The sequence below is a fragment of the Trematomus bernacchii genome, unplaced genomic scaffold (assembly GCF_902827165.1).
Source record: "Trematomus bernacchii unplaced genomic scaffold, fTreBer1.1, whole genome shotgun sequence".
Lineage (NCBI taxonomy): Eukaryota > Metazoa > Chordata > Actinopteri > Perciformes > Nototheniidae > Trematomus > Trematomus bernacchii.
In genome coordinates this window covers 20,744,232-20,765,718 of record NW_022987720.1, presented here as the reverse complement: position 1 = coordinate 20,765,718, position 21,487 = coordinate 20,744,232, and the positions used below count along the sequence as shown (strand labels likewise).

General features: G+C 41.5%; 1 protein-coding gene and 1 long non-coding RNA gene across 9 annotated transcripts in view; one reads left to right on the top strand and one right to left on the bottom strand.

The window, feature by feature from the left end:
* Positions 1 to 49: 49 nt before the first annotated feature.
* Positions 50 to 3,819, top strand: LOC117492185. 4 transcript variants are annotated; one of them, XR_004556831.1, is made up of 14 exons: positions 50 to 272; positions 356 to 445; positions 622 to 664; positions 838 to 882; positions 1,067 to 1,109; positions 1,283 to 1,327; positions 1,519 to 1,561; positions 1,734 to 1,778; positions 2,175 to 2,272; positions 2,452 to 2,494; positions 2,669 to 2,713; positions 3,152 to 3,249; positions 3,428 to 3,470; positions 3,645 to 3,819. It is a non-coding gene; the product is annotated as an uncharacterized LOC117492185 (long non-coding RNA). The 4 variants fall into 4 exon arrangements; XR_004556834.1 differs by lacking the exons at positions 838 to 882; positions 1,067 to 1,109; XR_004556832.1 differs by lacking the exons at positions 1,067 to 1,109; positions 1,283 to 1,327.
* A 636-nt stretch (positions 3,820 to 4,455) lies between these two features.
* Positions 4,456 to 21,487, bottom strand: part of tex2 (testis expressed 2) — a 28,357-nt gene continuing 11,325 nt past the window's right edge. For 4 of the 5 annotated variants that reach the window (XM_034143291.1, XM_034143290.1, XM_034143292.1 and 1 more), the window contains 11 exons: positions 17,813 to 19,514; positions 15,193 to 15,393; positions 13,967 to 14,327; positions 12,800 to 13,089; positions 11,937 to 12,080; positions 11,729 to 11,828; positions 8,808 to 8,928; positions 7,967 to 8,089; positions 7,478 to 7,687; positions 6,982 to 7,102; positions 4,456 to 6,251 (listed from right to left, as the gene is read on the bottom strand). In XM_034143291.1, coding sequence (XP_033999182.1) covers positions 6,102 to 6,251; positions 6,982 to 7,102; positions 7,478 to 7,687; positions 7,967 to 8,089; positions 8,808 to 8,928; positions 11,729 to 11,828; positions 11,937 to 12,080; positions 12,800 to 13,089; positions 13,967 to 14,327; positions 15,193 to 15,393; positions 17,813 to 19,489 — 3,498 coding nt within the window. In that variant the 5' untranslated portion in view covers positions 19,490 to 19,514 and the 3' untranslated portion in view covers positions 4,456 to 6,101. The remainder of the gene's footprint in view (positions 6,252 to 6,981; positions 7,103 to 7,477; positions 7,688 to 7,966; positions 8,090 to 8,807; positions 8,929 to 11,728; positions 11,829 to 11,936; positions 12,081 to 12,799; positions 13,090 to 13,966; positions 14,328 to 15,192; positions 15,394 to 17,812; positions 19,515 to 21,487) is intronic. The other variant, XM_034143294.1, reaches the window with a different exon arrangement.

Below are 21,487 nucleotides of genomic sequence, written 5' to 3'. Positions count from 1 at the left end.
ACACCGGATGTGTTATAAAGTAGATCCGGGTGGACATTTTCTGCAGAAGTCCACGAGCCCACCCCTTGAGAGCATGCTTTCTGTGGTCAAACCAGCCAGTCTTGAACGTTTTGCATTTAACATGGTTAGAAAACGCTTATTTGCATGCACATTTTCGATACAGTATTACGATACCTGACGTAAATGTGCATACAAATAGTTTTCTTTTTCTAATGCATCATGGTGCATGTTGGAACTGCGTGACTAGGCCGCGTCTGCCTGGACATGTCGAAGTAAGTTTAATTTTTTTATAACGTGAATGGAAAATCCTAATAGTTGATTTCTTCTTACACACAGTATGTTTTGCTGTCCACAGTGCCGGCCGTAAGGTTTCATAGCAGGTTTTCGAAGTGCTTGCATATCCCCACGTGGACCGAATGGAGACGGGCTAAGGCCTAATGAGACGGTGAGGTTTTTTTTTAAACATTTGAAATCTCTTGTTTTTGATCGTGAATGATGATTTAAGTGCGTTAGACTTCTGATATGAAAATGAAGTCATCATATACTTGCTGACTCGATCCCACAAATATATATCCTGGTGTGTGTCTCAAACAGGTTCACTCAGACATTTTATATTTACAGGAAATGGATGTTGGTGTGGCTGGATCCCTGCATGAGCAACATGGTGAGTATCTTATGTGATCACAATGTGGCATTTAATGGTTATGTATGATGATCATAATATGGTTGAGATCTGATTTTAATATGAAGACGATTTACTTCTGACATGACCCATATACATTCTTAAAATGGATGGTGTTCAAATAACTGCTCACTCAAAGTTGTTTTCTTCTGCAGGAATCTGACTGATCTACAAATAGAAAAGTTACTGTCAATTACAAGGTGAAACCAGGACTCATACATCAACATGCTTAAAATCTCTTGTTTTAGATCGTGAATGATGATTTAAGTGCGTTAGACTTCTGATGTGAAAATGAAGTCATATACTTTTCTGACTCGACCCCACAAATAAATATCCTTGTGTGTGGGTCTCAATCAGGTTCACTCAGACATTTTATATTTACAGGAAATGGATGTTGGTGTGGCTGGATCCCTGCATGAGCAACATGGTGAGTATCTTATGTGATCATAATGTGGTATTTAATGGTTATGTATGATGATCATAATATGGTTGAGATCTGATTTTAATATGAAGACAATTTACATCTGACATGACCCATATACAATCTTAAAATGGATGGTGTTCAAATAACTGCTCACTCAAAGTTGTTTTCTTCTGCAGGAATCTGACTGATCTACAAATGGACAAGTTACTGTCAATTACAAGGTGAAACCAGGACTCATACATCTACATGCTTAAAATCTCTTGTTTTAGATCGTGAATGATGATTTAAGTGCGTTAGACTTCTGATATGAAAATGAAGTCATCATATACTTTTCTGACTCGACCCCACAAATAAATATCCTGGTGTGTGTGGGGGTCTCAATCAGGTTCACTCAGACATTTTATATTTACAGGAAATGGATTTTGGTGTGGCTGGATCCCTGCATGAGCAACATGGTGAGTATCTTATGTGATCACAATGTGGCATTTAATGGTTATGTATGATGATCATAATATGGTTGAGATCTGATTTAATATGAAGACAATTAACATCTGACATGACCCATATACAATCTTAAAATGGATGGTGTTCAAATAACCGCTCACTCAAAGTTGTTTTCTTCTGTAGGAATCTGACTGATCTACAAATGGACAAGTTACTGTCAATTACAAGGTGAAACCAGGACTCATAAATCTACATGCTTGTGGGTTTCTTTGCATTCCTGAGCCATTAGAAAATGCATATTGCTTAACTGTGGAAATATGTCTTGTGAATAAACCACTTGTAAAAAACAAAACAAACGGTATTGTTTGCTGCTTCTGTAAATTCACCGTACGCACTTTTCTTAACACCTGAATGGCTTTTTCCTTAACCATTCACAAAGGATAAGAGAAGTGCGAGAGTAAATGTCTTGTTATAACTGGGGTTACTTGGCAATTTTCCCAAGTCTCTCTTTTTACGCAAGACACAATCTAAATGATAAAAGCTATATTGGTTGTGTCCAATAACATGTGAATGGCAAATGCTAATTGATTTCTTCTTACACTAAATATGTTGTGCTGTCCACAGGGCCGCTCGTAAAGGTTCGTGGCAGGTTTTCGAAGTGCTTGCATATCCCCACGTGGACTGAATGGAGACCGGTTAAGGCCTAACGGGACTGTATCACGGTGAGTTTTTCTTTAACTGTTTAAATCTCTTGTTTTATATCGTGAATGATGATTTAAGTGCGTTAGACTTCTGATATGAAAATGAAGTCATCATATACTTTTCTGACTAGACCCCACAAATAAATATCCTGGTGTGTGTGTGTCTCATTCAGGTTCACTCAGACATTTTATATTTACAGGAAATGGATTTTGGTGTGGCTGGATCCCTGCATGAGCAACATGGTGAGTATCTTATCATATCACCATGTGGCATTTCATGGTTATGTATGATGATCATAATATGGTTGAGATCTGATTTAAGATGAAGACAATTTACATCTGACATGACCCATATACAATCTTAAAATGGATGGTGTTCAAATAACTGCGCTCACTCAAAGTTGTTTTCTTCTGCAGGAATCTGATTGATCTACAAATGGACAAGTTACTGTCAATTACAAGGTGAAACCAGGACTCATAAATCAACATGCTTGTGGGTTTCTTTGCATTCCTGAGCCATTAGAAAATGGATATTGCTTAACTGTAGAAATATATGTCTTGTAAAAAAAAAAAAAAATAACGGTATTGTTTGCTGCTTCTGTAAATTCACCGTACGCACTTTTCTTATCACCTGAATGGCTTTTTCCTTAGCTCATTCACAAAGGATGAGAGAAGTGCGAGAGTAAATGTCTTGTTATAACTGGGGTTACTTGGCAATTTTCCCAAGTCTCTCTTTTTACGCAAGACACAGAATCTAAATGATAAAAGCTATATTGGTTGTGTCCAGTTAATATGAAATGTCCAATGAGAGTTTGACGAAGTATGTTCATTTTTTACAACATGTGAATGGCAAATGCTAATTGATTTCTTCTTACACTAAGTATGTTGTGCTGTCCACAGGGCCGCTCGTAAAGGTTTGTGGCAGGTTTTCGAAGTGCTTGCATATCCCCACGTGGACTGAATGGAGACCGGCTAAGGCCTAACAGGACTGTATAATGGTGAGTTTTTCTTTAACTGTTTAAAATCTCTTGTTTTAGATCATGAATGATGATTTAAGTGCGTTAGACTTCTGATATGAAAATGAAGTCATCATATACTTTTCTGACTCGACCCCACAAATAAATATCCTGGTGTGTGGGTCTCAATCAGGTTCACTCAGACATTTTATATTTACAGGAAATGGATTTTGGTGTGGCTGGATCCCTGCATGAGCAACATGGTGAGTATCTTATGTGATCACAATGTGGCATTTAATGGTTATGTATGATGATCATGATGCGTTAGACTTCTGATTTAATATGAAGACAATCTACATCTGACATGACCAACATACAATCTTCAAATGGATGGTGTTTAAATAACTGAGCTTACTCAAAGTTGTTTTCTTTTGCAGCAATCTGATTGACGATCAACAAATGGACAAGATGCTGTAAATTACAAGGTGACACCAGGACTCGTAAATCAACATGTTTGTGGGTTTCTAATGCGTTCATTCCTGAGCCATTAGAAAATGCATACTGCTTAACTGTAGAAATATGTCTTGTGAATAAAGCAATTGTAAAAAAACAGTATTTTATTTTTCTTCTTTAAATTCACCATGCGCACTTTCCTTAACACCTGAATGGCTTTTTCCTTAGCCATTCACTAAGGATAAGAGAAGTGCGAGAGTAAATCAAGTCTTGTTATAACTGGGGTTACTTGGCAATTTTCCCAAGTCTCTCCTTTTAAGCAAGACACAGAATCTAAATGATAAAGCTATATTTGTTTTGTCCAATTAATATAAAATGTCCAATGAGACACTGAAGAAGTTTACAATAGAATGTGATGCTGTTGAGGGTCCTTGTTGCCTTTTCCTTACGGTAATGTAACTACTACTATACATGCTTTTTGTTATCATTGGAAAGTCTTTTGTCCATTGAAACCATGTACAGAGCTGGAGAGAGAAGTTAATTACTATTTTGATTTATTATTTGGCTTTTTTTTTCTGGCAGACATCCCTAACAGTCTCGTAACAGCTTAGTAAATGTGAAAAATAGTTGGTTCTGTTAATCATAAATGGAATCGTGATTTAAATTAAGTATTTTACACTTTTTTTTTTTTTTTTTTTTTTTTTTTAATGATTGATAAGTTGACATGCATATCACAGCTGAATCAATTATGAGAATAAGTTACTGTATGTTAGGACCACAAAGCTGCTCAAACTCTTTCCAAGCAATAGGTTTTATTGATCCACAACGATCAGAACCGTAACATTCTTTGACATCACTGAACACAACAGTAATGTTTGATATTTTTGTCATCACTGTGCAAAAGAACAACACCAAAACTTGTGAAACCATAGGGCATGTCTTGACAGACACAGTAATGGCACAGACACTTTCTATATCCTCGACTGATGCAACAAATGTGATGGCTGACTACGGAGGAATGTTTATTTTAAAGGCACTTTCTGCCTCTTACACTTTGCCAACACACATTTAAACAAAACATGTAAAATAATAGTCGCCTGCAAAGCAGCTGAGCGTCTTGGCAGAATACAACGTTGCTGTTCAGTAAAATGGTATGTCTTTGAAAACAGTACAAAAAAACCAGCATATCAATAAATAATTTAAGAGCATTCATTAGCTGAATGTCTTCTGACAACATTAAATAATATGGCTAATATCCAGCATGTCACTTATTCAAATAAAGCGGTAAGAGTGAGTTTGTCTCCCTCTTTTATTACCTAAAAAAACTCAGGGTTTCTGTTCACAAAAGGGTTTTTGTCGTCTCCTGTCCAAACGTGTGCAGTAAATCACTGCAGTGGCCTCAATAGGGACACAAGCGAATACACCGATTGCTTATTTTCTCAACGCTTACCTCAGAAGTGAAAAATTGCTTTGGCAATAAAACCAAAATTATTACTTTAGCTCAACTCTGGATATAACATGAAAAGAAGTCTTGAAGCATGTTGCGTAGAAGCACGTTGTCAGTGAATGAGCTATTCCTTGAACAGCTAAGGAGCTGCATTCAAGTGTTTACATTCATCAGACCTAGGCAATGTTTAGCTGCTGTGTTTGCAGATACTTTTAATGTTCCCCTCTAAAGTCAGTTTTAACTGTAATCCCTACCACATGGTTAAAAGCACACAAGCTGTATGTTGTGATTGTGTCCATAGTGGATTTAAACTGACCTAGTGTCTTCGATGGACACAGTGCCGTTGATCTGTTTGCATAAAGGTGCCGGGCGACCGCACAGGCAGCAGTGTGGATGGTTGATCAAGGAGTTGTCCCTGTGAAATATGTATCAATTGAGACAGGGACTTCCAGAAAAATCTTCTCCAAATCTTAGGATGTTTCCCTCAAACTCATACTGTCTTCATCAGGTGCTTCAAAGCTTTGAAGAGTAACGGTTTAGCAACAAAATGCTCGATTAGAAAGGTTGCACTAAAATGTATTGTACTATCATGTTTAGTACAGATGTACATCACAGGTCTTATGGTTCTTCTGATGGCTATTATGTTGATCCACCAACACACACGTTTGTTAAAGCAGTCTGGACATGCCCCATGTATTGAATTCCATCAGAAAATAAATCATATTAAGAATAAAACTGATTGGAGGACAATCTATGAGTCACAACTCTCTTCCGTTTCCCTGCTTGTAGTCACCACAGGTGATTACGACTCAGCCCCCATTTACAGTTTTTGACGCACTTCATGTGTGGTGCAACAATGGGACTGGAACATGGTTAAAAATATTGGAGTTGGCCCGGCCCGTTGCTGCACCCGTCGGTCTCTGAGAGGGGCGGGGACTCATCATATTGCCATGGTGATAACATGTCAGTCATCACACACTTTAAACAGCGGTCTTCACTCTTCGGAGACCTCAGACTCCTCAGGTTCTTGGTCCTTCAAGGCCTCATTTGTCACAGTAACCATGTTGGCATTTGAACGTGTGTCCATGGCAGAGTGCATTATGGGTAGCCATACATCGTCCATGTTTGGCATCACAAATATTTTCTGTGGGAGAGCAAGCACAGTAAGGAGTCATTAAAAACTTAAAAATCAAACAAAAAAAAGCATGTAGAGAATGGATGGAGCAGAAACTACAAATTAATACTTTTGTTATAAACTAAATAAAGACGCAGGCATGATATTAATTCTGTTGACATGAAATAGAAAGAAAAAAATACCTTAACAGCCACCCCGTGTATCTAACCCTGCAATGTTATGTATTGAAACCAATAAGGACTGAGTTTGGCCATTGTTGAAACGCCTTATGTAAATACTCACACATGACAACAGTGAGCAGTTCTGCACTGTATTTTACTGCCATGTACATAATAATAACCCCCAGAGGAGTCAGGCAGGGATAAATGTAGATGTGTGGTAGACCTGACAGGGACAGTAGTTGCAGGTGTGCCACAGGGCAGTTATCTAGAGGCAGCCGTATCATTACTTTGGATATACGAGGGGAGAGAAAGCCACAGGCAGACTGCTTTGAAGTGCATGTAGGTGGGCAGCCGTAAATGAATCCCAATGTCCTCTTTTATTACCCAAATACTGACCCTAAAACATCTGGGGGGACATTGTCTTTGCTCTTCAGTAAACCTTAAGCCTCTCAGTCAGGCAACCGAGGTTGTTAAACCACACAGGAGTTGGCAAACATCACGTGATATGACTTAACCTTCTAACATTTTAAACAAATTGTATTCATAACTAAGCATGTGCATCTTTTCTCAGTGTATACCTGGAATTCCTGGTCTAGTTTCTTCTCAATCCAGTCTGTCACATGAACTAAAGTGACCTCCCTCTCACCCAGTTTAGGCCGTGCTTTAAGCTCTAGGTGAGGCGGACTCCGGAAGCCATACCTGACAAGAGAAGAACATTATTATTATTTAGTTTTTTTAATAGTTTAAACCAAAACAAGCTGAATTGCAATCCAAGTTCTTAAAGGCTACATAAAAGCAGGCACAAATTAGGCTGAAAATTATGCACATTTTAATGAAGCTTTTAAAGAACAAAGAAAGTCCTTAAGGATTTAACATTCCCCACACTGCTTTGTGCCCTCATTTTAATTCTAAACATTAAGTGAATTTAATTTACTGGTGATTAAACATTCTGTTCTTTCATCGTATGCATGTCCTTGTTTGCCCAGCAGAGGGTGCAGAGTTATAATCTGAAACCAATATTCCCTTGGAATCATCCTACTGACTGAATGCACTCGTCCCTGGAAGTGAACATACCATATCCTGTCCGTGGGGGGTGGTGGGATGTTGACAGCCAGCGTCCCACGAAACTCCTGCACCTCCACAGTTAGCAACAGGGGCGTGTTTGACACCTCCTCCATCTTCTTCTTAATGAACTCCGTCTCTGTGGCTTTCTGGAAGTACTTCGACTTGGCTATCTTGTCCACAAAGCGCATAATCTTGCTGGGCCTGTGGCCTCCCACGTAGCTACGTGACCAGAGGATGGAAGGAGGAGGGGAGGCAAGGAGTGAGTCAGGTTCTTTATTTATTCATAACAGCATCTCTCTCTACTCAGCACCCACGATGGAGGAAGTGACCGGGTGCTACATTAAATCAGCAGCAGGCTTTCAAACGTGTGGCACTGAGTAGGTGGGTGGGCGGACTGGAAGGGCAGAACAGACTGCTTCAACACATCAGTGTGAATCTGTTGCAGCCCATTCTCAATTCAGATAATGATGTTATTGTTGCTAAGAGACATTCGCTCACCCCTCTGCTCCAGGAAAAATGGCTCTGTCACTGAGGAGTTCGGGGGTGTCCTCTTCATCCGAAGAGCCGGCACTAGACGACTCCTCATCGCTGTCTGCCAGACAGTACGTCCGTGGCCTGGGCCTGTCACACACACATAAACACTCACTGTTGCACAGTCAGACTAATTCCCAATTAGTTCATCCCTACTGATATGAATAAATGTTTTTATTTATAGATTTTTTTTTCTAGAGACAGGTGTACCCAAACTCACCAGAAATTGGGCAAATCCACAGTGGTAAGCATCCAAAGAGAGGATCCATATATAAAGAGAAGGGAGGAAAAGCCAATAGAAAATGGTAAGAAAAAACAAAGGTGACAACTAATATGGTTCCAAATGTAAATCCGCTCAATTAACCTCCAGCTTGGAGGGTTTGGTGTGAAGCAATAAAGGTAATCCTATTATGTGGGTCACAGATAATGTATGATGAGAAAATGACAAAAACAATAGAGTGCCACAGTGACGCGTCCCAAAACCCTTTTATAATTTTCGAATCATAAATCTATTGATTAGATTTATGATTAGAAAATTATAAAAGTAGGGTAGACATGTGGATATTATCCGGCTGAACAAAACGTGATCTGTCTCTTCAATTTGTGTCAACCACAGACCTTATTTCGAGCTATTTTCCAAAATCCTATGGAGAAATTGCATTGGTTTTTGTCGAAGTGGTAAAATGCTAACTTACTTCCGGGTTTTAGGACGCGTCACTGTGGCACTCTATTTGAAACATATATAAGACATTCTAAATGCAGACTTAGCTTCATTATCTTCATCCCTGAATGTTATTGAAAGCCTCACCACTCTTTTCCTTGCTCCCCGAGCCCCTCGCTCTCCTTCCCCAGACGGGCCAGGTTCATCTTGGTTTCTAGTGTCATGAGGAAGGACCCCGTGTACGAGACCTCAAGATCGAACCACAGACCTGGACAGATAGTGAGGGATACCACACAGACATATTACATTTTATTATGTAAATAAATAATGCTACCTTATGCCCCCCAGTGCAACAACTACAATTCCCAACTCATGTCATTTCTTTGAATAAACAAGAAGCTCCTGCCCTATGTTTAATTGCTTCAAGGTCCCCTGCAGAGCTGACAGGAGGAAGTCCCAACCTCCAGCAAACAAGGAAAAGGTTAGCTCTGGGGGAGGCGGGCCTGGTTATTGGCTTATCAGACTACTTCCTGTTTAAACATTACACTTCTCAGGAGGTGACGGAAGAACTATTTAGATTTTGATTATTCGCTGTTTGCTCGATGAATCTTATTATCTATAAGTGCTTCGCTCTTTCCTCCTCTTCATTTTCCAATCCCGAAAAAATGCTCATTGATTTGTATCTGTGGAGGCAGCGTCAAAAGAGACGCTTAATGACAGTAATAATTCAGAAAACAATGTCTTGTTTTCTCCATGTAGAAGAAGACACACTGGAGTTAGAGGGAGTCTGGAGGGCCTAGTTCATTTTTGAGGAATAAACATACTGTACCTGAACCAGTGAGCTTGAGGGTGTTTCTACACTGAACTCAGAAATATATTCCAACAAAAACAATATTATATGATAAAAGATATAGCCTTGATTCTAAGCTATTGAAACCTTTTCTTTTCCTGAAGTGTCATCATGACATTTTGTTTTTTTCATCTCGTCAATGCATTTGACAATCAGCGCTTTTTCTTAACTCTCTCTCTCCCCTGTGCCTGTTTTCAGTTGAACTAATAAAAGAAAAAAAAGTCCAAAACGTAATCCGTAAAAAAAGAATGACATGCGATGCCAATATAATTAAATATTTTGATATATGATGTAACCTGTACAGAAATTGCTACTGCATTTATATAAATACTTAATTTCTAAATACACAAAAAATGTCTTTAGCTCACTGCTTATTATCATAAAATATAAAAGTGACTTTACAATATGATCATTCTGCTTACACCAGTTTCCTACAAATAAACAATGTAATGCAATATGTTATAAACACATTTTAATATATAAATGTTCATGCTCACACCATGATAAACCCTTCTGATTTATACCATTATTATGACGTCACCCTTATTATATCTCCTTCACTAAGACTACTAGATCAGAAAAACATTTTGCACCTAAACCTTTATTTATTCAACAGTTGGGTTTTCTTTAAAATGAGCATTACAGTCTCACAGTGACATATCACCCAACCCATTTATGTCCTATCTTTTTGACAGTCTAGCAGTCATAAAGTCACATTATCAATGTCCTTAATAAAACCTGGAATTACATTATATAAATAATACAGGGCTCTACACAAGCCTGTGTGCATTTATTAGTTGTTGGAGTGCAGAATAAACATTGTAAATCAAATCATGTCCTCCCAACATTAAAGGTGGGGTAGGTAAGTTTGAGAAACCGGCTCGAGATACACTTTTTGTTATATTCAATGGAATGCTCTTAACATCCCGATAGCAATGAATATCTTAAGTGCTTTGACAAAAGATCCATAAAAAAATGTCATCTGTGGAAGCCGTGGTACTGTAAAAAGCACGACCAATCATTTTAGCCGGCCCAGCTAAAATAACTGGATGGCCTACCTGCCTGTCAGCTTTCCATCTGTGCACAAACTTATCTCTTGCCCTCATTGGTCATGTGCTCGTTCGTGTGTGTTGGAGGAGGGGCTCTGTAAGGAAGTGGCAGATTTTTTCCGGCTGTGTATTTTCAAATTCTAGTGCACTCGAGCTGGTTTCTCCAAAATTACCTACCCCACCTTTAAGTAGTCAGGAAGCACTCACTCAACCTCTTTTTTATCATCATAACAACAGAAAATAAATATCAAGAAGATATGAAATTGGGAATGTTACCATCCAAACAAAAGCATCCTGTTGTGTTCATACACGTTTACAGCGAGGTGCCAGTCCCCCAGGATTAATTATGGGCTGGGATAAAGTGATTATGCTTTGTGAGTATATTTCTGTGGGTGTATTGGTACAGACAGAACACATTAATGAGCATTGCAGACTCAGCCGTGGAAATGTGGCTGACAGCAGAATGACTCATGACTGGCTGCTTCAACTGAAACGAAAAATGTAATACCTTTTCAATGCTTTTATATCTTGAGACTCAAATCAAATAAGACGTATTTCTCCTTCTTCTAAACCATCTTTGGAGAAAACTATGACTATTCAAAAGTTATACAGAAGAATACAAATATGGCAACTTACGCATTACATCTATATACAGTTAGGGGAAGAAATAGCAAATATCCTCCTCTGCCTAAAATCGTTTGAAATGAATTTGCCTCACATATCTGTATAGTCTCTGTGTGTCCAACCCACCCCTTTGCTATGGCCAAATGCAAGCAGCAGGCAGGGTGAGTCAGTGCCTGAGTAATGGACGAGGGGGACCAAAGACATGAAGTTTAATCACTGTGGCTTAATAGAGCGTGGCACGTGGAGAGGCTAGACTCCAGAGGAGATGTGGAGAAATGTCTTCATCAAGAGAGAAGGAGAGCAAAGCTTAGGGAAGATGGACAAATGGTACGAGAGGGAGATGAAGAAGATGGATGGATTGAGGGGAAAGAAAAATTAGAGCATGTCTTACTATTTAGACAGAAAGACAAGCGGGACAACTGATAAACAACCTGGGTATTATGACGGATGGAGGATAGAAGGGAAAGAAAAAAAAGATTGATGGTAAAATTGTAGCAACCGCTGTGTGAAGAACATGACATACCTAGTGTAGCTTCTATTCCTACCTTGGTGGTCCACAGAGGGTTTGGAGGCATTGAGGATCTTAGGAATGGAAAAGCCCATGTCTAGCTCCGTCAATGTCAGCTCGTTCATAACGTATGGCAGCTGAAACACAGTAAAAAATTGTGTTTTGACTTAACCATCAAGACAAAAAAGTCATGAGATAAAGTTACTTTTTTTTTCCTGACATGTTAGTAATACTGTAGTACCCACCTTGATCTTACTGAGCTTCATCTGGATCTTCTTGGAGACTACATCAGCCCAGTATTTCTCTCCCAGGAAGTCCCAGAACATCCGTCCCACAAAAGCGTTGACCCAGGCCTCGGGCTCCGCGGGTTCCTCTGAACTCCTGCGTGTCTAAGGGACACACACAGGTATGTTCAATCCAATGTCCATATACTTTCATGGAAAAAGCTTCCCCTTTTGACCTCCCCCTCTACAAATTCACAATATGAAATCAAATAATTAAGATCTGACTCTGTTGGAGATTTCTTGTAAACAAACTGAAGATCTGTTTGATCACATATCTAAAGCGGGTAACAAAATCACAAAGCGATTTGAATGGTCGCCTATTTCTGCCTCTTCCTGCTTCCTTAACCCAGCCTAATTAGTAGCCATATCTATGTCTCACGTTGTAAATATGAATGACACCTGTTGGCAATGGCATTGTTATCCATGATCTAAGACGTGCCATGTTTGTTGACAATTGATCAAAATGTATGCAGAATAGAGGCGTTATAATGAATTTAGATGCAGATCCGCTGTCCGTGTACTTGTATTCTTCTTCCTTGTCCCCTGCATTGCCAAGTAATTTTTTATGACTTCCAACATCAATGTCAAAATAGCATCACAAATCAAAATTAGCCCACTAATCAAACATTGCTCAGCAGTGCTACTAGTTGTCAACAATCTACAGTGAACCCTCCATGTAAAAATGCAGACAAAAAAACTGACATAGTTGATGTTATTTCACTAACAAATGGCCATGGGGTCCCAAAGGACTGGAGATCTGGATCACTTTGCCTGGTAAGTTGTCTATCCCTTTTCAGCCTTTCATGTATCGTTCTGTCTCATACCTTTTTAGTAGTTTTGGGGCTGCTCTCGGGGCTGGGCCCAGGGCTCTCAGTGGCAGTTGGGCTTGTCTGTGGCGCCTGGGGGTTGACATATTTGGCCATGAAGACATTATAGTCCAACAGCATCTTCTGCTTCATCCCTGCAGTAGAGCCACAGGTGAGAGCAGAGGAGGGGTCTCTGTGGCGGAGCTGCGACAGCTCCTCCAGGCTCCCCCGGCTGCTGCTCCTGCTGTCAGCCTCCAGGCCTCCACCCAATTGGGGGCTGCTACTGCGGCTGTGCGGGGACAAGAAGGCTAAAAGTGGAGGACAGAGGGTGCAGGATGTGAGTAAGGGGGGATACATTTGATCACCAACAACATTTTTCCTTGATTCAAATCAATGCATCGTATTTCACATACATAATGCATGCTCAAGGTCTGGGAGAGAGAGAGAGGATCTGTGTTTAATGTATTTCTCACAGCATACTGCAACACTCTGAATCAGCATCAGGGGCGGACTGGGACTACAAATCAGCCCGGGACTCTCGACCGGCCCACTTCGGTACCGCCGGCCCACCTCGGTGCCGCAAGTAAATTATCAAAGGGGGGGTGGGGGGTGCTAGTGAGTTATCCGAGCGACCCACCTCGGGCCCGAACGTCCCGATGGCCAGTCCCCCCTGATCAGCATGCTTTTCACCATATGACACACTGCATCCTCTCTGACTCATATTAGCAGTGAAATAGTCGTTTAAAACATAATTGCTATGAATATCCACCAAACAGGCTTTAAATGATCTTTCCGGTAATCCTCTTCACCCTGCACTTCCTTTATCACTGGACCCACCCAGTGCTAGTGTTTCCCTTTAAATTGGGCCTTATCCTTGCAGGCTTATATCGCACAGTGGAGACCAATACTATAATATGCTGCTTCTCTGTGCATGTAATCCTGCTGACGCATTCACACTCATCTGTTCACTCAGTTGAGGGGATTGGCAGTCCCTAAACCGGGGCTTATGCACAGATCTGATGGCTGTGCAGTTAAATACTCAAGAGAATAACTATTGTGAATTCGGGGAAGTGATGTGTGTCTGTGCAAATACAGTATGTGTGTGGAAAGGATAACACAGACGGATAAACAGAATGTCAATGGATATTTTGCATCTTGGTGTGTGACACTGTACATCTCACTCACCACTCTTGCAGATGCCAGGCAGACTGACACCTTTCCCCTCTGCCTTTATTCGGGACGCTAGAAGAAATCTCCGGAACCACTCTTCTTTTTCCCGACCCGTCCTCCCAAACAAGTAGATTGTCAGTTCCCCGCCTGCAGAAGTTGTTTTTTTGGGTTCCTCTGTTGAGCCTGATCCCGATGCCAACTCTGACTCACTTCGTTCGAGCTTCTCACCCAGCGTTGCTAGTTTCTCCTCCCCAGCATCAGGCTTCTCTACCTGGGTCTTGGACATGAAGTCCTCCTGCTTAGCCAACTCAATGCAAATGGGATACTTCTTGTTCCAAACTCTCTTCCTAGCCAAGCTTTGGGGCACCAAGTTGATCTATTGGGGGCACATAGACAGAGTTGATATTCAATCAAATGCATGAAGATGAGGATGGAGTGTGTTGTTTTATAGAATACCACCATTAATATGAGGACAACAAATATGTGATTCAAACAGTTATTCTGACTGTAGTAAAGCACAGACTTGCCAAACTGTAAGGTGTGAGTGGTAGCGACTGGGGACATGAAATCAATGCAGGCGGGAATAGAAGTGCACATTTCTCATCCCTTATGTAGTTATTTTTATTTAATTTTCTCTTTGACCAGCAATAAAGGAATATGACCTTTATTTTGTCAATGATGAAATAAGCTAGTTCAGTGGCTGGCATTTGGAATTATTTAGAGTTACAGTATGTTTTAATGGACATAATGAAACCCTATAACAAAACATGTTCTACAAATGTTATATTCAAGAAAGTCACAGTCAATAAGGGGAGCTACAAGGACCCCTGTGCTGCAATACTAAGAGATGTCTTTGAACTGTCCTGCCTTTGGATACACAACACATTGAGTCAGCACATTACTACACAAGAGGTAAACTTGTGTGTACAGGGTTAGTGACCTATGATATTCCCTTCCTGTTTACACACACTATGTGACACTGAAAATGAGTAGATGTGTCACTGAACTTGACCTATTAGCGAGCATGCACTCAGGCAAAGGCAAATATGAAGGGACATGTGCTTCATGTCACTGTGTGTAAAGGTTATCATCAAAGTTACAAATAAACTGAGGAGCCAGCAGAGAAAAACAAACACACACACACACTTACAGTTACACCTATATAATTCATTTCCTTCCCTCACACATACACAGTTCTGAAATGTCAGCATGTCTCTATTTAATTTCCCACATACACCCACCTTGCTGTCCGTCAAGTCATAGATCTTCTGGCTGATGTAAGTGACGTCAGGTTTAGGCTCGTTGTGTGTGGCACGGCGGGAAATGTTCCGGTTGGGTTTGGAGAGACGCAGCACAGAGCCCTCTAGACGGACGTAAACAGAGTGGGTCAAAGTGGCGTGGTACATCTCCGGGTCGTAGCAGTGGATCTCATTCATCCAGCCCTGAGAGATTGGGAGTGGGGGTCAAGAGGGAAAACGTTTTAGTTGACACAGACTCTATATCTATCATTACAGCAAATATACACACATCAGACTCAAATTAAAACACCAAGACTTTCGGGGTATACATTTACTCACTATTTCTGTATAGTTACTAGTGAGTTGATATTGGTGTTTACACTGTACAAATATTTATTGTTTTTGCTATTATTTTTTCTACAGCTGGCATGCTAACCCATGGACTGAAATATTATGTGTGAACATTCTTCCGTCAGATGTTTATTGTGCTTGAGTTGTTTAAGTCATCTTATAACAATCTCATTATGATTAAGTTTATTGAGGAGGAAAGAAAGCGAAAGGCAGGCAAGTATTTGAGTGAAAGAAAACTGAACTGTTGGGCGTTCAACATGTTTTGTACTTCCCACCAGTGAATTTATCTTAATATACTTGTCGTTCTAGGCTGATATTAAATAGGTTAAAAAAGATGGCATACAATTGTAATAGTTTTTTTTACATAAACGGACAACACTAACACATTTGAATTGGAGGATGAATATGGTTTGTAAAGATAAGTCTTTTTTGTTTTGTAATAGATAATTTTCTGGCATCCTCTGCCAGTCTTGTTAATTACGAGATAACAAATATATCTGTAATAACCTAATGTCACAATCTTTGTTGGGGTTCTATTGTTAAAATAAAGCGTAGGGATACAACACTTTTGACTGCCAACTGTTGTCATCAATAAACAACTCTCCCTGCAGTATTTAAAAAGAAACAAAATTAAATCACCTGCCGGTATATTTAAAAACTAAATTGTCACTCAGAGGTGGTGCCACATAGTTCATAACACACAACCAAAAGGTAAAGTGGGTAATCTGAAACATTGAGTCTGAGTTGATCCTGGGGGGGAGAGAAAGATGAAGAGTCCCCGGCTGCTGCCCTGCACTTGTGTGCTCTTTGGTCTATCGTTGAAATGTGTGTATCATGGTGTGCACAACTGCTGAGCTCCTCTTCTTGGAACAGCTGTGCCCGCTAGCTATCAGGCTCTCCTGTGCAACAGCTTGGTACCACTGAAGGCACAAACACATGCTTACATAATCCTTCAAAATACTACATATACATTTCTCTTCAGCAGTGACTGAGGGTAACAGAGGACAGAGTGAAAATATTGTAGACGTTTTCAAAAGTGTAATTAAAGCCCAATATGTTGCTGCTGGTCCCCCCTGAGGCTGGATAGAGTTTCATTCTCATCCGCCTCCCACCTTATCAGTCCCTAAGGAGGCTCTGAGAGCAAAGCCAATTCAATAGAAACATCAGGGGATAATTCAGTGCCTGGCTAGTGGGAAAGTGAAAAACATGTAGTAAAAATGTACAAAACAAAAGCACTTACTACAGTTAAGCTTATGCTTGTCATCAAAACAAACACAGATATATTGGATTCAGCTCACTGTTTGCTGTTCTCACTTTGGATGTTTTTTGTCATACAGATGCAAGCAACTGCAATTGTAAAACCTTTAATGCTAAATCTAATATAAGTCTACTCTTGCCAACACTACATTTTCAAACAGGGACCCTCATCCTCTCCCACTCCAAGTCTTCTAGTTTTATATAAACTGGTTTCCTCCTTAAAACCGAACCAAATACGGCAGGTTGCATTTGCTAGTCTGCCTAGCACCTCGACATGAACATTTTCTTCTCCTCTCTTTATCCTAGTTTTTCTTTTTGAGCTTCTGATCACGACTTCCCCCAAGGATATGAAAGAGCCAACAAGTTACAAGCCACGAGGGTCTGGGTACAGGCCCTCCCGGAGAAATACTTTGGGCATAAAAGCCCTAATTCGGTGGCACATTCTAATGCCACTAGTTATTCCATATTTTAATGAATTGTTAAAATGTAGTGCATTAATGTAAAGGAAAATTAGGCATCTTGTGCATTATAGCCTATGCAGTCTAATAGCTATTAATAACATAACACAGACACATAAACACACTCTTATTCAATGGAAAAAGGTTGATTTAATGGGGATCAAGTCTTTATTCTTATCTAGCCTAATGGTTGCATATCAAATCATTCATAAAAGAACCCAAAAAAGAACTCTGAAATAACAAATCATGTAATCAATCAACTCAACTTCTAGTCATCTTAGTCTTTAATCTCCACTATCAGACTTGATCATAGTGTTAGCTATGTTCAACAAGTTGTTTTTGCAAGCTTGCATTAAAGCTTTGACTACCTGCAAATCGGCTCAAAGCATGCATCTTACATATGCAAATGATAATGTTGCAGCACTATCAGAGTAAGACCTTAATGCTAGTGTAAGAGGCAGTGAAGCAAGGACACCTGCAGAAAAAGCTACCGTCTTTTGACAACAGATCCAAACCAAGTTTACATTTTAAAGTCATTCAGCAATGCTTTTACTCACCTTGAAGGTTCCTGGCTCTTTGATATCCAGCTGGGCAACATTCCAATGATCCATCCTTCCCCTTCCTTTCCTCGTCCCCGATGACGAGCCTCGAGGAGAGGACAGCCAGAGGACCAGCAAGGCCAACATGAACCCAGCTACTATCCCATGCACCACCGAACATACATATGGAGGCACTGGAAGGATTATATAGCAGTACACCAACTGTGTAAGGAAGATGAGGCAAGTCACTGGCAAAGTCTCCAACTCCTCCTTCTCCTTCTCTTCCTCCTCTGTGTCAAGTTCACTACACAGCCCAGTGCTACCAGTGTGGGGCTGCCGGGAGCCTGGGCGATCCCCTTCCGGCGTTTCTGTATCGGTACACAACTCAAAGTCTTCACTGTACAGTTCGCAGAAGTCCTCGTCTTCCTGTCGGGCTACCAGTGCCGACATGGAGCAGCGGCCCAGAGTGAGAGAGGGAGACCTGGCGAAAGTGGAGGAGGAGGAGGCCTGGGCGAGGGCTGGGGCCGGGGCCAGCGATGGGAAGGAGAACAAAACAGAATCCGCACCCTTGCCTGTGGGGGTTTCTTCCTCTTCTGCCCCTTCCTCCTCCTTGATGCTATAGTTGTTGTTCCCTTCCGTGTGTCCATTCACCGTGGTCGATCCGCTGAGCTCTGACGCGCTGGAGGACAGCGATTTGGCACGATGAGCGGCACTTCCTGCAGCTCCTCCACCAGACTCATCCCCCATGATCTTACTGAAGAGCTGCAGGGGGTCGGACATCACCTCTGAAAGCCGTCGCTTGGTATCCTCGATCCTGGCCTCCACCTCTTGGACCTTGAAGAAAGATCTTCCATCTGGGGACATTATGGGGGAAGAAGGAGCCGTTTTGGAGTCTCCACCAGCTTTAGTGACAACGACGGGGCTGGAGCATAAGCGAGGCTGGGAGAACTGTTTGAAGAGCTGCATGTTGCGAGGTGGAGGCCGCTGGGATGGCTGCACTTGAAGAGGCCCTTCCTGATGTTCGGCCTTTGAAGTGTCCGTGGAAAGAGACTTGACAAAAGATTTCATTAAGTGACGGTGCCTGGCGTGCGATGGTGTAGTTGTAGGTGGAGGAGTAGTCTCGCGAGACTCAACGTCGTTGGACAAGGACCTGACCAGGCTGAGGAAAGGCTTGGAGGAGGACATCGCTGCAGACTTGGAAGGGGACGAGGAGCCCGAGGATGGGAGGTTGGCGGAGGGTCGTTCAGAGGGCCAGGATGAGCTGGCAGGGGGGGTGGAGCTCAGGTGGGGGTGTGTGGCGGTTGGGGTAATAGTCATAGCTGGAGAAGGTGTGTGTGGGGGAAGCTCTGCAGGCTCTGCAGACAGGGTGGTGGAGGAAACAGGAAGTAGAGCAGCTCCAGAGGAAGTCTCCATTCCAGCAGATTCAAACAGAAGCTTCTCACTTGCCTCCAAGCCCTCGAGGACAGACGGAACATCAGCCCCTTCAACATCAAGCTCAGATTTAGATTCAAGAGGTACGCCATAGAGCTCCTCTTCCTCGTCGTCTTCCTCCTTCCCCAGAGCAGAGAAGTGGATGGTGATGGTGTCACGAGAGAGGGAGCGCTGCACCTGCAGCTTAGGTCCAGGGGCGTGGCGAGGTGGAGGGGTGTCAGCATGCTGGCCATTTCCCCAGCTGCTGCTGCCCTGACTGCTCATCACCAGCCTGCACAGGGCTCACAGCCTGAGAGAGACACACAGAAGCACTGTTAGCAACCATAGAAACACTAAAACATTGGTATATAACATCAGTGCAGTAAGGAGGTGAAGAATCTAAAATTAGATTAACATATGCTCTACACACTCTCCATCCACACACAGTACACAGTACAGAGTACAGAGAAGAATAGCCCAGCAGCTCTCTATTCATCCTAATGTGAGTAGACTGGACAGGTATGTCTATGCCCCCCCATCCATTAGCCCTCATTATGCAAGGCTTTAGCTGACAGACTGAGTCGCTCCCAGCCTGGCCTTTCTCTGTCTTACCAGCATCACTCACCCCTGCTATGGCAACATGATTAATGGGTTACTTCAGGACACATGAGCCCCGAGGAGAGGGGCCATCAGCATTTCAGCTGTATTTAACTCCACCCCCCACAGGGCTGCAGCTGACTGTTGTGAGGTGGTAAGGATCATACAGGAGAAAACAAAAGGAAGGATGCTACTCTGACTCGTGGAGGGAAAATCATGACTATTGGATGGAAATTACGATCTGAAAACATTCTGATAACTTAAATTGGGTTGGCTACTTGTGCAGGACTATTTTTCGGACATTTAGTTTGTACAGGGTAATGTTAGCATTCATTTTGAGTTATGTTTCTGGCCACCCGGTGAATTCAAGTCCATTGTTGACTTTCCTTTCACCTCTGTTTGGGTCTCCACCACTTTCTCTGCCATTAGGTGCGGTAAAGCAAGCTGTTTGTGTGCTGTTGGTTTAACAGAGCTTTCTCATTGAGTGCTGCTGCTGGAAATGGTGATAATAGTGAGACTGAACCAAATCAGTATAATTATGTGCTGTAAAACCAACACAGTGAGCTAAAAGATAATAATGTAACTGAGATGAACAGCAGAGTCAGATAGATGATTGTTGCTACTGGAAACATCATTCACATTACACACAAAAAATATTTAGGTAAAGACTGTAATAATTGTTTTTAAATTATGAACCTCAAAATGCACAAAATCCTTAAATGCGAGTATTCCTTTTAGTTGTTTGACTAATTTGTATTCATACATCACATATTCAATCAATCAATCAATCGATAAGATACGGCTGTAATAGGCCTAAGGCCTTTTAGTCGCTCATAAATAAGTAGATCACTGTTCTTTATATACTATGGATGCTGGCAACAGTCACATAGTCCAAAGTGAAGGTGATGTTTGACCAGTAATGGTCGAGGCGGGACTTGAGACAGTTAACCGTCTTGGATGTGACAACGCTTTCTGGCAGATCATTCCACAAGTCAACCACACGCAGGCAATAGACCATATTGTATGGACACTGCCCATATCAGTACTGCGTTCGTCATTTAGGCTGAAATTGATTGTTTAATAGGCAATAACTGTCATGTTTTGCATTATCTATGCTTTACGGTATCGTATAAAACATAAACATATACATAGATATAAGTACCCCCCCACGCACAACAATATGTAGGACATAATCACACAACAAAGCAGCAGTTAGGCTCCAGTGGTCACAGGAACAAGGCGTCTATTGTACAGTCTCAACGCAGCGGAACCAGAGTCATTCATCATGCAGTGATTTCACTGAATGAGGCCTCAAGTTGTTATTGAGTTATTGTGCCTGTTTATTCTTCCACATCGCATACCGTCCATCATCCCTGGTTAGCCAAATCAAACAGGCAGGGCAAAACAAGCACACACACAAACACACACACATATATATATATATAGAGAGAGTCGTTCTGCTGTTGATAGAAATGCTCTAGGAGGGACAGAGGAAAACAACAGAGCGGTAAGCTTGTAATCAGAATTTCTGAGAAAGCCCCGGCGCCCCTTGGGGCTCTCTGGTTGGCGCCGCATCTCCAGAGATTGTATTTGCTGGGATGGAATAACAGAGCATTTGACTTTCCCTGCCAGCCTCTCACTTGGCTGTGCTACAGTGGGGTTTTGTGTGTTCCTTCTGCCATGGCC